The sequence below is a fragment of the Nelumbo nucifera genome, chromosome 6, assembly GCF_055504915.1.
Source record: "Nelumbo nucifera cultivar China Antique chromosome 6, China Antique-T2T, whole genome shotgun sequence".
NCBI classification, from domain to species: domain Eukaryota; kingdom Viridiplantae; phylum Streptophyta; class Magnoliopsida; order Proteales; family Nelumbonaceae; genus Nelumbo; species Nelumbo nucifera.
The window spans coordinates 61,284,226-61,302,536 of NC_142654.1; the positions used below are offsets into that span (position 1 = coordinate 61,284,226).

Consider the following 18,311-nt stretch of genomic DNA (forward strand, 5'->3'; position numbering starts at 1 on the left):
TTTGGTGGTAAATTATTAAAATACCTCTATGTTTGATATTGGTTTTTAAGATACCCATGAATTACCTTTAAATTTCTAAAACCCTAGGATCCAATAATTTTTATTTCTAAAATACTCTGGAATTCCCATAATCCCATTTCTAAAATACCTACACAAGCCCCAAGGGTAGCCCTTCCCCAGCAGTGACAAATGCATATATAATTGAACATCCAACAAAGAAGAAATTTAGAGGCATTTAACTTTTTTGGTTCCTCAATCAATTGATATTCAACTAACATCACACTAGCTTTCTCAAGGATTAGGAAGGGGGTTAAAGGAAATGTTTTTTTTTTTATAATTATTTTTGGGTAAATTACAAAGACTCCCCTGTACTATAGGGTCTATGACAAAGACCCCCTTGTACTTTGATCGTGAGACAAAGACGCCCTTCCGTTGAAATCCGCTGTTGCAATATTTTTTAATCCCCATACTACCCTTGTATTAACCATTTAGAGAAAAACGTTGTTCATCTTCCCCGACCTCATGATACACGAATAGTAGCAGCGGTAGCTGATGCAGCAGTGGCGGACTTCCAAAGTCCTCCCTCCCTCTCTCTCCCCCAGTCTCTCTTCTTCCCCTTCCCCTTTCTCTCCTCCCCTTTCTTCTTCCCAACTTCCTCTGCTTTCCGTTCTTTGCAGATGGAAAGAGAGAGAGAAACTGTTTTCCATTCCTCTCCAACATCATGTCTTTCTTCTTTGATAGAGACAATGGTTGCGGAAGATGTGTTGCTCCCCCAGGTGCATTGGATTGGTACGCATTGAGGTCCTCACTTGCCATTTATTCCAGACAGTAAACAACACACCATCTTAAATTAATCAAGTTTTAAACCCACTTTTTTGTAACTCAACCAATCTTTTGTAGCAGGGGATTTCATTCTGTAGAATGATAATATAGAAGACAAAAGAGCACGCCTCAATCCCCTGATTGGAAGTAGCAACGAGGCTCAAAATTGCTTACTAATTCTCACATTCTGTCTTCTCATTTCTGTGGGGCACAAGTGATGATTTCATCAACTCTGAGTATCATCTCTGTAACTTTAGTTGCAGAAAGTAGCACAGCTTGTTTGACTTTGAATGACTCTGAGATTCCAAGTTTCTCCATGTCTCCTACTGCCCCAGAGAGGATGTCGATTCCAGCAGTACACCCCTCCTTGTGATGTTCTACACGAAGTTGAGAAATCAATTCCGCACTGTCCAAACCTGCATTGTCTACAATAGTTGTAGGGATGGCCTGTAAGGCCCATGAGAATGCCTCAATTGCATGAGACTTCTTTCCTGGAGTCCTGTGGGCCAATTCATCAACTTCCTCTGCCATCACCATCTTAGGCCACCCTCCTCCAAGTAAACTCTACTATCGACAACAGTTTGGGAGAGTACACACAAGACATCATGTAGAGATCTTTCAGCCTCATCAAACACACATGAAAACTAGCACCTCTTAATAATATGGTGCAAGCTTGACCCATTTCAACCCCAGAGAAGTGAATTAATTTGTCTTCACCAATCATGATTTCCTCAATGAGCTTACAGTGCCCAAGCTTAACCGACTCTGGATTATCAAAGGTCGATGCAATCTCACCACCAGTTATCAGAGCAAGATGCTCAAATCCATCAAAATCAGCATGCTCAATCGCCAAAATTCCCGCATCTGCAAATAGTTCCTTAGGGAAATTGTAAATTAACTATCTATTTTTTCTTTTTTTGCCCCTTCAATCTGTGCAACCCGTGAAGACCTGAAGACCTGTCGTCGGCGGCTATAGAGGCAGCTATAGAGATGCGATTGAAGATGGAGAAGAGAAGAAAGGGAAGATGAGAAATGGGTTTCCTCCATCCTTTCATTTCGGAGAGTTGGGAGAGAGAAAGAATGAGATAGGGTGGTGAGGGAGAGGAAAAGAAGAGAAGAAAGGCAAAACAATAGGTTTTAAGAGAAAGGAAAAAAATAGAAAATAAAAAAAGTTTAGTGGGATATTTTGGTAATTTAATGCATTTCGTCATCTGACTTAACGATCAAGGGGGTCTTTATTGCAAAACAAAGTACAAGGGGGGCCTTCGTCACAGACCCCATAGTACATGGGGTCTTTGTTATTTACCTTTTTTTTTTTTTGAAATCACGTTATTTTTTTATTCTTCCATATTTGCCACAGAAGCACAACACAACAATAGTTGCTGGAAATGTCCTTTAGGCTGTGTTTGGTTGTACTGCAAATTTATTTGCACTAGTACAAATGCATGGGAGTGCAAAAGTAAAAATGCAGATTATTGTTTAATTTTGTTTTGGATTTTACTTTAATTCTACTTCATGTCTTAATTACTTCATTTGTAATGCAATCAAACAAAATAAGCTAAAATTTGAAACAAAAATATATCAGAATTTACACTCAAATCATCTGCACTGCCATGGTTTTGCATCAGTACAAATTTATTTGCATTACAACCAAACACAGGCTTATGAAATCAGATTTGTGATGGAGAAAAATATTCTCCCACCACTCAGCCACTCCCAAATTATTATTGCATCGGTTAGAGATTCTAATATCTAGGGCCATCCAAATTTGTTTTACTAAGGCTACGTTTGAATGCAGTGTAAATACGGGATTGAAGGAATTATGCATCGTTGCCATTCTGCACTCATTGGTTTAAAAAAGTACGTGACGGTTATCATGTAAAGATTTACATCATTTTTATGAGAGAAATTTCCTTTGATTATTGATGTAAAATTCAATCTTTGAAAAATTTTACATAATTACATCGATTCCGGGTGGTCGTTTACCTTTCATCCAAACAGCTATAAAACGGGACCGAAGTCTAAAACTCCTATAATCCGTTGTTTACACCGTAAACAAATTAAACATAGCTTAATTAATTGGATTTGCCTTTGATATGGAAAAGATATGATATCTGAAAAACTTTTGACCAGTCAACTGAAATCATAAACGTGATAGTCAATCAGATAACCAATCAGATGTTATTTATCAAAATTCATGAGTGGGTTTTGATTGGTCAAAACCCATAGATTTTCCCTAATTAAAGAACAATTTATAAAAATGTGGTTCAAATCCTCCGCTTCTCCCCAAGGGTCATCATCCAAATTAACATCCATTCCTTGATTTTTTAGGAAGGTGATCGTGGGAAGTTCATTCATTAGCACCAGGCTCATAAAGGAATCGAACTTTAGGACAACAGTGTTGCCAGACCCCCTTTTGATCAGTGCTAATGGGAATGCAACCAGCATTCTCCAAAGCTAATTGCTTATGTTTCAACCTAATGGTGAACGTACCTTTAATTGAGCTCAGCTCTCCAAATGAATTCATCATCTTGATCTCTCGCAGGAATTGCTATAGCAGAATATAGCTCTAATTTTGTTCAAGGATTAAAATTTCATAACATATCGAAGTGTATTGGCCGATACATATTGTATTGGTGACCCCCCGATATAGCACTTTAGGTAGGGTTTTGAGAGTTGTCCAGATTTAAGGTGTAGACAGGCCTTATACCAACCCCTCTGGATAGGCTTGAGAAAAAAAATTAAAAGAAAATAAAAGCGACCATGGTACAGGCCGTTATGCCCCAGCCCAAATAAGGTAGGCACAAAGTTGTAAGTACGTTTAGTGAGCACTTAAAAATTTCTTTGACACCTGTCCCTTAATATACCCCCAGCCTACCCTTGAAAAAGATTAAAAACCACTTTTTAACACTTGTCAGAATATTTATCAAGTGCTCATTGAAGATGCTTACTATATTGTGCCTATTAGATCCGGTCCTGCTTATTGGCGTGTATCAATATTTAGAACCTAGATTTTTCTCATATATGGGTTGTTTCAGTCTTTAATTCATCCCACTTTTTCCATTTGCAGGTTAATATCACGAGCAAATTAGAGTTTTCAATGACTCCAACTCCTAATTTATTTAAATGCTTGTCACCAACCCAAATTTCACTCTAGAAATTTTTCTTTCCATTTTCAATTCTCACACCAAAACCTTTTTGTAGACTATCTTTACAGTTGACAATACCTCCCCAAGCCCAATAATATCTTACATCAAAGAAAAAACGAGCAATTAATTCCTTATTGCATCCAGCCATCCACCAGTCAACGCTCTCAAAGCGGTATATTAATCTGGGCCAGGTTGGGCTTTTACTGGGCCTTGAGAGTTGAAGTCGTGCATGGTCCCAAAAGCAAAACAAACAACAACAACAACAAAAGTAACAGCATCCTTACAGCAAAATACCTCGTCTAGACAAGTAATAGATAGAGGGTACTTAGGTCATAGGTGGCCTTCTGCATTTTTTTCTCATATTTAGCAAACAACAAGAAGTCACTCAGCAGCCCTCCGGGATCAAACCGGTGGAACTGCAGGCTCTCAGTGTTAAGGTCAGTGGGCCTTACGTGCTGCCTGCTCTCTCTCTCTCTCTCATACACACAAAGCAAAGTAGTGGAAAAAATCACAGAGATCGGATGTATACACATATATATAGCTTGGAAACATTGGACGGAATAAATTGCAACAAATGGGTACCTTCATAAGAATCTCCAATCAAGTTACAAGCTACACAAACTACGTACAAATACAAAGATAGAAACATAAGAAGGAAAGTAGGAAGAGAGAACCACGCAACCAGGTCATTCTTACCCACTTCCATGTTCATTCCACTCATACAAAAACCTCACTCACATTACCACTCACCACTCTGTAAATTGTAATCCAACAAGAAGAAGAAGAAGTAGAAAAACAAAAGAAAAACTACAACAAAAAAAAAGGCATTAATGGCATAAGAAGCTTCTTACGCAATGCAGAACAAGTTTGGAACAAAGAAAGGGAGCTCCCTTGGTCAAAACTAGGGTCATTGTAAGATGGTATCAGCCACATCTCACTCTTTCTTTCCCACCCAGACTTCCACTTCTGTTAGGGACTGTGCCTCCTTTGGACCTAAAATTCCTCCCAATGCACATAAATCCTAAACCCACTTCCACACCCTCCAAACAAAACCAAATCATTCTCTTCATTCCCACCTACTCTCCAATTCTCTATCTCCCAACCCCTCTTCTTGAATCTTGATGTGGTGAGTCGAGAGAGAAGAGAAGAATGTCTTAAGGCTCTCATCTAGCTAGGGTTTCTTAAATAATGGAAGCTGCTGTAGGAAATAAGGATATGGAGTCATTGAATTCCTCTGAAAAGCCCATTATATTCTGTCCTAGGCTGCAAAAGAGACCTGTCGCTTTAATGATCCTAGAAGAAGCTGTAAGCCAACTAATGAAGCTTTAAACCAACCCATAAACGTGAAACTGGTGGAATTTTAGCAGGGAAAGGTGTCGCAGGTTTGGCCTAACAGCACAGAAAGCGAAGACTACTTACTGACTAAACACTCGAGCTGCTTTTCTGTGGCTGTGTGCTTGCTATCTTGGGTGCATGCAGTAAATGTACGTCTTTCTCGGGCCCTGGAAACATGACGAGACGTGCGTACGTCGGAGAGTCTCAATAGTCGCACAGACGCACGCAGACACACACCCAGTAACTAACCCAGATCCAGATGCAAACTAATTTGCTTCCAAACCCCATGATTTTACTTTAATTAGCCACCATCTCTGATTCCACTGTAGCCATATTGACCACTCTCTTTTCCAATCACCCGCAAGCTTCAGCAGTGAATCTGTGATCGACATGCCTTCTCTTTCTCTTCTACTCTTATCCAAGGTTCAAAGTATTGGCCGATAGTGGAGTCTTAAATCGGCCCCTGAATTGGTTTTGAAAAAAATAAAGAAAAAGTAAAAAAAAATAGTATTAATATCACCTGATATACCCCTATCGGCGTATCGGGTGTATCGATATTTTGAACCTTGCTCTTATCACCTTCACCCTTTCATACTTTCATGCCAGCAATGGTGGGAGGGAGAGGGAGAGAACTAGTAAAATCATGATTTTGAAAACCGGACCTGATGATTGGATCGGTTGACCCGGGAACTGGTCAGCAACCTGTTCCATTTCACTCTTAAACCGCTCCTGGGCAAAAAATTGTTGATTTGATCAACGACGTAAAAGATCCAGACAGTCAAACTGTCGATCTATTGACCCAAATAACGGCTTTGACCATTTTTTATTTTAATTTTTTAATCAAAATGGGGCGTCCACTTGAATCAAACAATTGATCTATTTGACCTTAGAACCGGTCCCCAAAACTGTTCCATATCCGGTCTGATTTTTAAAACCTTGAGTCAAATTAGAACATCACACACAAAGGCACAAAGCCATGGCCCAAGGACAAGGAGCCCTCCTCTCCTCTTTGTGCAGAAAAGATTTAAAGTTGGGGGGTGGTGCACCCATTTTAATAAAGTTGCACGCCCTAATTAATAGTTTAAAAAGTACTTTGCTCAAAAGACAAAGGGAACCTAGTACGTATGCACCTCGTCATGATATTTCTTTTCACAAAAACGTACTCTTCCATAAAAAAAAAAGTACCCTCTTTATAAGAACACTGGATGTGCTTGAATCACTACTACTGAAGTATTTCAATTTGCAATGAGAAGTTGGATTAACATTGATTTTTTTCTTTGAAAGCCAACATTGATTTATTTTTATGTAACATGTATTTCTTGAAAATATAAATTAAAGGATATGGCATATTATAACTACCAAATTTGTATGCAAAATAAACTGATATTTTTGGTCCACAAGGTGACGATGAGTCAAAAAAAAAAAAGACTGGTATTTTATCAAACATCTAAGCGACATTATATAAAACAAAGCCATTTTATAAATTAACCATTGGATATACTTGAGAGGGGAAAAAAAGGATCTGATTGAGATGGGTGATTTGCGTCAAGTGGGGTCTAGTAACAGTGACAGTGCTAGTGGGTCTGGAAATAGAGTTGGAAATGATAGAATCTTGCGCTAATGCAGTTAACATTGAATTCTTATCCTTTATGGATATTTCTCTTTCACTCTACGCAAGTACTTTTTATAACAAAATCCTCACGCTGCATTTGGTTTCAATCGTTATTAGGAAAGTTGCAGAAGTCCTTGAGCGATTTTAATACAGATGTTGCGTTTGGATAACCTTGAAGATTTGTGCTTTTAAAGGCCAAAAGCATGAATCCCATTTTTGGCTTTATGTTTTGGGGGCTTGAAAGTGTTTTTTCAGGGTATAGTATCTTTAGAAACAACTTTTACCAAATGCTCAGATTAATTTTGTTTTCCACACCCCAAAGCTCAAAAGCAAAAAAAATTATCCAAACGGGGGCTTAGTTTTATTTAGGATTCCCTTTTAACACAGGAAGAAATATTGTCAGACCTGAATCAGAAGTAACATTGGAACGATCACTATGTTACTGGTTTAATAGGTGATTTATCCTTCAAGCCAATGAAAATCGTAAAAAATGAAGACCCAGGCAAAGTTAAAAGGTTTGATAATTAATCCAGTCCCCCGAGTCTGACAACACTGACTGGACATTCATGACCAAACCGAAAAATCCAATTAGGAGTATTTTCTATGGAGCTCAGATAACTCTCCTGCACTGCACCTGCACATCCCTAACGGAGCAGAGACAGAGTGGTTGTCACCTCCAAAGAGAGGCTCAGATACACTGAACCTTACCATGGTTTTACATCCAACCCGGCACTACACAACCATATAATTAAATCTCAGCAAAAAGCCCAACCCAACTTTTTCTTTTTCCCTTTTTCGGTTAACCAAGCCCAACAGTAATTTTCTTTTCAAAAAAGTGTTTGGCATAAATCATATTGTACGCTACTGGTTTGCAAATTATGGGCGTGGTCATGTAGAATCACCCTCGAATCCAAGAAGCTATCTCCAACTTCCAAAACGCAATCAAGAATGCTTGATTAATGCTTGATTCCTCTACTGATTCTTGAGGAAACAAATACCAAAAGTGATTTCTTAAGAGTGGGTTGATGAATCAGTGAATTGATTCCTCTAAATAAACACCACCATGATTTATAGTACCTAATTAGGGCACATGCCTTGTGAAAGGACAACAGGAAACCCTATTAAAGTATAAAAGCACATAGCAGTTCCTGTCTTTTCCAAAGATCACTTTTGATCCATTCACTATTCACTATTCACTATTCCTGCTAAACTTTGTTTTTCACCCCTTCTAATTTGTTTCGATCTGAAGGGCGAGGAAAACTCAAGCAGTGAAGTAAACATAGCAAGGAAACAAGCAATACCGGAATTTACAGCTTGAAAAAATTTCCACCTCTTCCACATTGAAATAAACGTAGAAACCAAAGCTTGAAAATGGAATGGACTTCAACAGGACCAAACTATTCACTAGGGTACAAAAAATTAAAGGGACGCACACCTTTAACAAAAAGAAAAGGATAGTGATACTTCAGCTCCACCTTTTCTATTGCCACTCATCCTTGATATTACTTTAATTAAACTAAGGGTGTGTTCTCAAAATATGTAGGGTTTTTCTTAATAGGAGGGCCAATCAGGCTCACCCCAAATAAAACCATGGTGCTTGTAGGCTATGTTTGGTTTGATAGAAAATAAGAGAGAAACAGAAAGTTGAGGGAATGTTATTAACAAATTTTGTGTAATTCCTCGATAACTGTCCCTCAGCTTTCTGTTTCTCTCTTATTTCTGTCAAACCAAACAGTCTTAAAGTTTGGTTTGAATTTTTCAGCAAGCAAACCTCTGCAAAATCTGCATTCAGTCCTGAAGCAATGAATACACGTCCTTAAAAAGATGCAGAGAATATGGTGTTAATTACATACTTTCCCACAAAAGCCAATACATGATGGTTGGGTACAACATTCGGATCATCTTGAGGGCAAAGAAGTGAGAAGCACAAATTTTTAGATTGCAACATTCCAAGCTAAGTCATTTCAACAGTTACAATACATGTTCTCAAGTCCTTTATTTATCCTGTTTAGACAAGCAAATGAACCATTTGGCAGTTTGGCACAATTGCCAAACTCAAGTCCTTTATTTATGGAAAAAAGTTTACAGCACCTTAGCCTCTGAGAGTAAGCTCTAAAATGGCAAGTAAATCTTAAAGACATAACAAAACCACAATACCATAGATCTTCCGAGTTCCAACAAGGGGATGTCTTTTGAGAAATTAAGGGAGATAAGTAGAGCAGCAACAAAACACGACGACAAACAATGGAAACAATCAAACCATAAAACTAGCAAGAGTTCCTATAATTTATAGAATCACAAAATGAGCTATTAATCCTTGACTTTGCAATTAAAGTGGTAAAAGTAGGACAGGACATGGGATGAACTCAGCTAACAGATTTGCATCAATAAGCTTTGAGTGGATGGCTTCCATGCTTATCACTACTAAATCTAAATTCAGGTCATCAGCAACTTCACCTATGATGGCAGTTGGTTTGTTCCCTTCCCCAAGTCGTTCAATCAGCTTAAACTCCTGGAATCCACCTGAACAAAAGAAGCCATTTGTATAAGATAAGAAATGAACAGTTCCACAAATATATTCCAGAAAAGCTCAGAAGATATCATTACGTATATATATTCACATTAGTTTAATATATAAAACCAGAAAAAGAGACATCAATGATGTGACAAAAAAGGGCCATATGGAATGAGTTAAGATAGCATCTATGTGCAAATGGTTTAATTGATTCTTCAACATAGGGTGGAGTGAGCAATTCCCATGCCTAAAAGGTCCAACGGTGTCCACTTCTCAGTTGACAATTGACCATACACATCTCTTGATTGACAATTCCACAAAAGCTAAATGTGTTAGTTAAGTGTGTTTCATGTGGGATTGTAGCAACAGTTCAACAATGCCAGGTTAAATGTCAGCTAAGGTAGCTTAAGTCAGCCAAAATCACATGGTTCATAGTTAGTAACTCAACAGAGCCATTATTGCTCTTAAATACACATCCCAGAATTACATAGATTATGACCCAAAAGAATCAACATCCAATACTAAATTCCTATTTGAACACAATTAATTTCTCTGGTGAGAGAGCATAGGGGATCAAACCTTCAGAGAGATGCCATCGGATGCTAGATAGTTGTGTGTCATGCTCTGGGAATGACTCCTTAGGATTTTCATCAATAACTGCAAGAAACATCAAGTTTCTATATCTTCTGAAATCCAGTGCTCAAAAAGGTCTGTAACCAAAACAAGGGGTGCCTCTACAGCTTACGTTTCAGGTTTTGATAACTGCAAAAAGTGAAGAGTACAGAGAACTGGTAGGCATACCAACTACTGTAATGTCTGCTCCATACTTCTTTGCCAAAGCAGCTGTAGTTGCTGCAGCCTGCCAACAGAAGAATAAAAGACTAATACTGGCTGGCCATTACAAGGGTAGTAAAGTAGAATTTGCACTGAGAAAGCAAGAATCACCAGTCTTGTTCCATCAGATAGATACGGGTTCCGATCAGTGATTGGAAGTAGCAAATGTTTGAAGCTTGTAAAAGCATCTGTGACCAAACTAGCATCAGATTCCTGTTGCTTTGCCCTTGCTGAAAACAACTAAAGCAGAGGATTTCAGCAATAAATCATAGTTCAAAATGAAAGTACGATCACCAAGTAGATCAAGGATATATTGCAATAATAACCAAGGAAGCAAAGCAAACTTCATCCACAAAATAGAGAAAGGGCTGAAAATAGTACAGTAGGAATGGAGAAAATACATTGATAATAATGAGAATTGGGATAACAAATTGAACCAGGACTGCAAACCTAAAAAAAAAAAAAGAACAAACCTTAAGCAAGAAAAATGGAGTAAAGGTAGGAAAAATAATAAAGTGAATTAGTGAATTACAGTAAAGAGCTTAAAAATATATTTCAGGTAAACTAGGTGAAAAATAGCGAAGTAAACCATCCTGATTTGAAGATATATGACAGTAGAAGGACGAGGATTATGGCTGCACTTTTTTGTGATATAGATAAAAAGCTATTACCCAGTGCTGGTCCTTGCTATCCAGGGGATCTTCGGATAGGTGGACTGGGTATCAGTGCAGCCTCTGGCACTTTAGCACGAAGTGGCTATCTTGACCTGAACCCAAATATTCACTCTTGTCAGGCTGAGATTTTACCCTTGCACCAAGAAATGGACCCTTTCTTGAGGTATATAGGAATAATTAATTTAAGTTGCCATAGAAAATTAAAACATGAGCATGGTGATCAACTGCACTCCAAGGATGAAATTGCTCTCTTCTATAGATATGTTTCTTTAGCATTTTAATGGCATGTGGTTTGTCATAAGCTCTAACTTGAGTCGTGAGGCTTCTTCATGAACTGAGCTAAAGTGATGCAGTAATGCATCTAGAATCTTGACCCAATGTGCTGCCTAGTAACATAAGCCCTTACAAATACCTACAATTAAAAAAAAATAAAATCAATTCTTCCTAAGCAGCAAAGCAGGCCAAGTAAAATCCCTTTTTCCACAAAGGGCACTCAACCAGTCTCCAGTACAGAAGATTTGCTCATGGAATAAGGTGATTGTAGCAATGCAAGTTTCCCTTATCCAAAGTGTAACAGGAACCACTCTCTCAACAACAACAACCAAATCCAATCGATGACCATTGGAGCTGTAAAATTTACTCCTAAACCAGACTTTATATGCCTAGGTTCCTTTACAAGAGATCAAGATGGAATAGCAGCCCTAGACATGAAAACGTCCGATGATTTGGATTGCAGAAGTGAGACCAAGAGTTGTGGTCAAAAGCCACTTAAAAAGCACAAGCAGATCTTACTAAGGTTGTGTTTGGTACCAATGCTGTTTCTACAAGAAACATTTTGGGTTAATCAATACAAATTGGCATAAAACCTGTCATTTGAGATTGTTTATAGTTGAAACAGGCATACCTTAAAAATGCATGTGGAAATCTATTTGTAGAAATGTCAAATTGATGTTTCATGCCTCCAGGGTTGAAGTCTAATCATTCTAGTCTAAGTGATTCTCACATGTGATGTGACAATGCATAACTCTCACCAAAGTATACAACTTAAAATTTTGAACTGTCTTTGAAGACTGTTTCACTTGTGAAGGAAACCTTTAAGGCCATGAATAATTTTTTATAGTCCAGAATCTCCTACTGATCTTCCAGTTTCACTGATATAGTGCAACGGGTGGCATTCCTTCCTGAAGTAAAGAATGTGCATAAAGCCTACTAAACTTAAAATTTTTTGGACAATATGGAATAATAGCTTAATTATATAACAGCAGTCATGAGATTGGGAATTCATACTAATCTGCCATTCCCTGAGCATAGAACTGTCTGCCCTCTTATGCATGTGGTTGTCCATGAATTTCCCTTTTTGTAGTGGGTGGAGCTGTCTGTCCATATTCTATGCATCTGTATACTTCCTTTCAAGTACTTTCTTTTCTTTTCTTTTTTTTTTTTTTGACAAGTAGTACTTTTCTTTTTCTTTTATTTAACATGCATTCTCCTTTTCCTGAAGCGAGAAAAATGGATAGAACCAGTCAATTTTTATAAGTAATTATCCACAATGCAGTTCATGATTCGATTTGATTCAACCTTCTCTATTATTTAGGATAAGGTTATTATGTACAGAGCATTTCAACCCTGTGATTCAGAAGACTGCTACACCTAAATCTAAGTGACTTGACGATAAAACACACAGTTCCTCTGTATTCATAATAAAGTGAACAATTAAAAACATTTTAACAGTAGGCAGTGAAAAAGATAAATCATGTATACGAACAGATTACATCTATGGCATTAGTTAAAGGTTAACAAAAAGTAACATACATGGAATGTGATCACACATGCATTTAATATCACCCGTAAAGCACTTCAAACTTTGACCAGAGGACTAAAAACTATTGAAACCGGAGAATAAACTAATCAGAGTACAAGAAAAAAAATCATGAAATCGAATCCCTAAATTTCAATTCAGGGCAACAATATCCTCAGCAACTTCCACACCATTGCAGATGAAAGAGAATTTGGACAAATCCCCGCAAATAAAATAAAAAAGGGAAGAAGTGCTTATTAATGAAAGAGAAGGAGAACACCTGCTTGTGCGATTCTACGGAAACTCGAAAAGATAGAAGGCTCACGCACTTTGGTCCGAACAGAAGAGAAAGAATTCGAAAAGATAGTGGTATTAACTGTGGAGGAAGATGAAGAAAAAGAAGATATAACCGAGGTTCTCGGAGGATTTGAAGTGTCCACAGGCACAGCTAGTGGATAATGAGCAAACGCCATGGCAGAACTGAAACAACGGCCTCAAATACTACAACTGTCTAGAGACAAAGATCAGAATGACGAGTAAGGTTTTGGTGATCGTTCTGAACTTCTGATACACAGTAAATCAGTAGCAGAGGAAATGAGGAATAGGCAGATTGCCTAGGACTTGGAAAGGAGCGGATCAGTAGAAGAGAAAAAGAGATATCGAGAAGGGCCAAGTGAAAACAGGGATTGCCTCTAAGCGACGCACGGGGTGCGTACATGCGCGCATGAGGTGTACAGAAATGAGATAATCAGATAACGAAGAAAATCAACGAGTGGGACCACCCGACCAATGATAACCGTGAGGCCCGTGAGAGATGAACAGAATGAATATCGGGGTCATATAATACAAGTTGGTGGGAACCGTTGATCATCCAACTCGTGACAGATGAACACATGGATAGCCGTCTGATCGAAATCGGTGCATGATTACAAATGGACCGCACGATTCTCGCGGGACCTACGTGGCTACGTTGGAGAAACGGCCCACGCTCTCTTTTCTGAAGGATTCTCTCGCCATGGTGAAAGCGGGCCTTTGGAATGGTACGGCGCGTACCATTAGCATTCCCGTTATTGTCACTGCCTAAGCTAATTCGCAGTTGGGAACTTGGGACATATCGGTTGGAGACGGTCCGATTCGTGAAGAGAGAACCCTGATACCAAAATCCACAATCAATTTTTGGTTCACTGCTTCAGATCTTTCTACGAACACCTTGTAGGCCTCAATTCTAGTTTATTCAAAAGATTGAGTGAAATCGGTGCATGATTACAAATGGACCGCACGATTCTCGCGGGACCTACGTGGCTACGTTGGAGAAACGGCCCACGCTCTCTTTTCTGAAGGATTCTCTCGCCATGGTGAAAGCGGGCCTTTGGAATGGTACGGCGCGTACCATTAGCATTCCCGTTATTGTCACTGCCTAGGCTAATTCGCAGTTGGGAACTTGGGAGTTGGGACATATCGGTTGGAGACGGTCCGATTCGTGAAGAGAGAACCCTGATACCAAAATCCACAATCAATTTTTGGTTCACTGCTTCAGATCTTTCTACGAACACCTTGTAGGCCTCAATTCTAGTTTATTCAAAAGATTGAGTGAAAACGCATAGGAGAGATTTCACCGGTTCGCCGTTTGTTCGTTGTTTCAGCCAGCACGATGGAAGACGACGACGAGACCACCGTTACGTCTAAAGAATCCCTTCATATGACGACGATTTCACGGCATTCGTTCTCAATCACAGATCAGACCGAAAAAGCTTTGACTATCCAAATCATCGAGGTATATTGTATTCCACTCTCTCTCTCTCTCTCTCTCTCTCTTCTCATCGGTTGATGGAGTAAACTGCGTCACTTTTGATTCCTCGTCTTGGAACTCAGAATATGAAAGAAGATTACGGGTTGTTTGTCTGGCCATGTAGTATTGCACTGGCCGAATATGTGTGGCAGCAGAGGTTACGCTTCGCCGGGACATCTGTAGTTGAGGTATTTCATTAATATTTTCTTAGAATGCTCTCTCTCTCCCTCTCTCTCTCTCTCTCTCTCTCTCTCTCTCTCTCTCTCTCTTTTCTTTAAGCTGGAAAACTTGTTTATGATGTTAAAACGGTTATCTTTTAGCTCATTTGATCACTTCTTTTAACAAATACGATGGAGTCAACATGCATACGAAAAGCTGCGAATTGCGATGCTACTTCTCCCTTACGGGCTACTGTATTTTAATTGTGTTTGGCCATAAGGTGCATTTAGCTGTTTTTTACTTTGTATCTCGTCATTTGAACCGCCTCAAATTGGCTTCAGAAACCAAAAAATACGACCAGAGAAAATTTGGTGTAGGATGTGGTTCATGCTTCAATATTTCCTACATTTTGTGATTTGTTCTATTTCAGTGTTGCTACTGCGGTTTCTGCCAAATGGACCAACTAATAGCTCGGAGTTAGATAATATAGTTGGACCGGGGAAAAGGGGTCATTACCCAATCTTGGTCCTGGACCTCTGGTCATCTAGGGGAAAGGTGGATTGGATTTGGATTCGAACCAGGACTATAATAAAATTAAATTTCTAAACCAAGCAACATTTAATAATCCGAAGTGTTCAACTTGGAAATTCCATATTTGAAGATCTTAAACTCCAAATGCATACTTAATCAACTATGGCATTTTACATTTTTTTATTGGTCGACTCATTTGTGATTAGGAGCATTGGAGAAAATAAAACCACCTTTTTTATTGTTTCCAGTAAACTACCTCATTTTTTATGTTGTTTTCTGCTTTTTGAACAATCATTTCTTTTCCTGTATGCTGTTGAACTATTGACTAAAGTTGATCTGTTGATGTTCTTTTCTAATCTCCATATGGTGCAGCTTGGGGCTGGAACTTCCTTGCCTGGCTTGGTGGCTGCAAAAGTAGGTGCTGAAGTCACACTGACAGACAGCTCGAACAGAGTAGAGGTATTGTATTGGTCATAACTCAACTCAACAAAACCTTATTCTAAATATATGGGGTTAGTTACTGGAATCCTACTTTTCCATTCAGCTCTATCAAGGTCCCCCTTTCTATGGTCAAACTGTGAGCCCTCAAGTCATTTCTGTCTACCTCAACCCATGTTCTTTTTGGCTTGCCCCTAGTTCTTTTGGACCATTCAACTTGCATCAAGACTTCTTTTTATTGGTACAGTAGGTATTCTGTTGGTTAGTAGTTGCTTGAAAAACCACAGCCATCCATTATTGAATGCAAGAAATCAGAACAAAATTTCTACCTTTTCTTGCGCTACATAAATCATTAGACAGATAGATAGGAGTGTCCATTTTGTGTCTCTAGCACATCTTTACAACTTTGTTACCTCCAGTAAAGGTTCCTTGTGCTTGATAGAACTCACTAGGTTCTCTAATGAATCAATAATCTCAGAACCACCAATTTTCCCCCATAGGATGTTACAACTTACAGGAGCTGGTAGGATTGTCTGGGGTTCCAAGATGATCATGATCCACCAATAAATGGCTCTGAAGCTTTCAGTAAATGCAATAATCTGAAATCACGCAACAAGATTGTCTCCAATATTTTAACACCTCACTCTAAAAACCAACCACCAGACCCCTACTCTGACTCCAAATTCTGTATAGTGAATGGTCTATTTTCTCATTGCAAAGCTCAATACAATATTAAGCACAGTAGACTATGGTTCATTATTTCACCTTTCTATTATGATTTACTTAGAAATGCAGGTACTGGAACTACATCTCTAAAACTGTTCTCTTGAATGTTCTTTCTGTTTCACTCACTGGTATGCAGGTGCTGAAGAACATGAGAAGAATGTGTGATCTCAATAAAGTCAACTGTAAAGTAAACTATCATCTTCATTTGAGTAAGCTGGCAATATAAACAAACTCCTATGGGCTTCTGACTACTGTCAAATCTGAAATGATAACAGTTGTGTGGCTGGAAAAATTGGGGGAAGTAGAGGAACCTAAGAGTGACCAGAAGCTCAAAGGTTCAACACTGATGTACATGAAAGTCACTGAGCCATTGACCTGCTAATACATGCGATGACTGCATAGGACAGTGAGTCCAATCTGGTGAACCTCCTTAGCTTTATAGATGGAAACATCTCATACCATGTCTGGAAACATTGAAACAGTGACATACTTTTGGTCTGGAAACATTGAAACAAGGGTTAACATTATTTTGGGGTAGATACCACACCATACCCAGGAAGAGCGCGTGTGTGCACGGGGGGAGGGGGGGTTAGCTGAGGATTTTTTTGACCCAGTCCAGATGGGTTAAACCTAATTTCTATACCAGAAAATGCCTGATATGAGCTTGATAAAATTACTTAACAGGTTGAGTTACTCTCCCTCCCTCTCTGTTATGGTTGACCAGTATGTCAGTATAGCTTACTAGGTTTCCTTGATAAATAAATAAAAGAAGCAGTAAGTAATTATTTTTCAAAATGGTTATCTTTTATTTTGTAGGTTTTGGGGCTGACTTGGGGAGAATGGGATGCTTCCATATTTGATTTACATCCAAATATTGTCCTTGGAGCTGATGTACTGTATGATAGTAGTGGTAAGTAGTTGCTTCACCAGATCTGAACCTTTATAATTATCTATATGTTAGTGAATCAAATATTGATGAGTGTGCTTGTTGGTAAGATTTTGATGATCTCTTTGCAACGGTTACGTTCCTCCTCCAAAATTCTCCAGGATCAGTCTTTGTAACCACATACCATAACAGAAGGTCTTCTTGTTACTCACTTCCCGATACAGTTTTATAAGAAATATATATTTTGAAATTTGAATGTATGGAATTATCTTGCTAACCAATAATTGTATCTGCTGTTGTACAGTGGGCATCATCTTATTGAATATTTGATGGTGAAATGGGGATTGAGATGTACAAGGCTTCTAGATGCCTTCTCATTTCTGCCTTCCTCCAAGGCATCTAATCTAAGCGGCAACATACAATTAGTGGAGATGATTTTGGATCTTAAATAGCTTATGGTAAGCAATTCCATAAATCTTTACAGCAGGAATCTTAATTTAATCTTTTCACAATCAAATATTTAGATGACATCAGAGTTTTCAAAGAAAAAATGTATCACCTGAACCCGATGGTCAGTATCAGAAAACAGCACTGATAAAGAAAATGTTCCATGTTTTAGTGTTTTTTATATTATGAATTGCAACATAAAGAGTGACATTTCTTTTTCCATCTTTTTTAACTATATATACATAAAGTTTGTCAAAATGTGTTACGTTCAGAATTTTTTTCTTTGTGAGAATATGGCCTTCTACTATTTTCTTTATTTTGCTTCAGCTGAAGTTCAATAAGCAAAAGCGGATTCTAACTTGTAATTTGGGTTAAGACGAAATGCAAGATTAAACAGACAATATTTTGGCCCGTAAGGGAAAGCTAATAACGAACAGTTTCTCAGTGTAAACAATAAAACAGTTAGAACACCAAGAAATAATATTATCTTCTCTTTCCTTTTTGTCTTTTTAGATACACTATTTTGAGAACCCTAGTTTTTTTTTTTTTTTCTTCATGGGGCTACACAACAGGGGGGCCCCAACCCCAGTGGCAGC

At 38.4% G+C, this 18,311-nt stretch overlaps 2 protein-coding genes and 1 pseudogene across 8 annotated transcripts; 1 reads left to right on the forward strand and 2 right to left on the reverse strand.

Annotated features, from left to right (window-relative positions):
- Positions 1–1,002: 1,002 nt before the first annotated feature.
- LOC104604385 (T-complex protein 1 subunit beta pseudogene) lies at positions 1,003–1,877 on the reverse strand (annotated as a pseudogene).
- Positions 1,878–8,939: 7,062 nt separating this feature from the next.
- Positions 8,940–13,212, reverse strand: LOC104604277 (uncharacterized). 3 transcript variants are annotated; one of them, XM_010268555.2, is made up of 7 exons: positions 13,020–13,157; positions 12,229–12,436; positions 10,669–10,717; positions 10,379–10,497; positions 10,235–10,292; positions 10,013–10,090; positions 8,940–9,441 (listed from the first exon to the last, which is right to left on the reverse strand). In XM_010268555.2, the coding sequence occupies exons 2-7, from the start codon at positions 12,334–12,336 to the stop codon at positions 9,248–9,250; spliced, it is 606 nt and encodes a 201-aa protein (XP_010266857.1). In that variant the 5' UTR covers positions 12,337–12,436; positions 13,020–13,157; the 3' UTR covers positions 8,940–9,247. The 3 variants fall into 3 exon arrangements, with proteins under 3 accessions (XP_010266857.1, XP_010266858.1, XP_010266856.1); XM_010268556.2 differs by lacking the exon at positions 10,669–10,717 and having other exon boundaries at positions 10,379–10,507; XM_010268554.3 differs by lacking the exons at positions 10,669–10,717; positions 12,229–12,436 and having other exon boundaries at positions 13,020–13,212.
- Positions 13,213–13,601: 389 nt separating this feature from the next.
- Positions 13,602–17,973, forward strand: LOC104604278 (Putative methyltransferase family protein). Of its 5 annotated transcripts, XM_010268558.2 has the most exons (8): positions 13,602–14,295; positions 14,383–14,513; positions 14,612–14,716; positions 15,591–15,677; positions 16,519–16,569; positions 17,199–17,292; positions 17,379–17,463; positions 17,573–17,973. In XM_010268558.2, the coding sequence occupies exons 2-8, from the start codon at positions 14,391–14,393 to the stop codon at positions 17,718–17,720; spliced, it is 693 nt and encodes a 230-aa protein (XP_010266860.1). In that variant the 5' UTR covers positions 13,602–14,295; positions 14,383–14,390; the 3' UTR covers positions 17,721–17,973. The 5 variants fall into 5 exon arrangements, with proteins under 5 accessions (XP_010266860.1, XP_088746620.1, XP_088746619.1 ...); XM_088890493.1 differs by having other exon boundaries at positions 13,892–14,513; positions 17,400–17,463; XM_010268557.2 differs by having other exon boundaries at positions 14,084–14,513.
- The last annotated feature ends 338 nt before the right edge of the window (positions 17,974–18,311 follow it).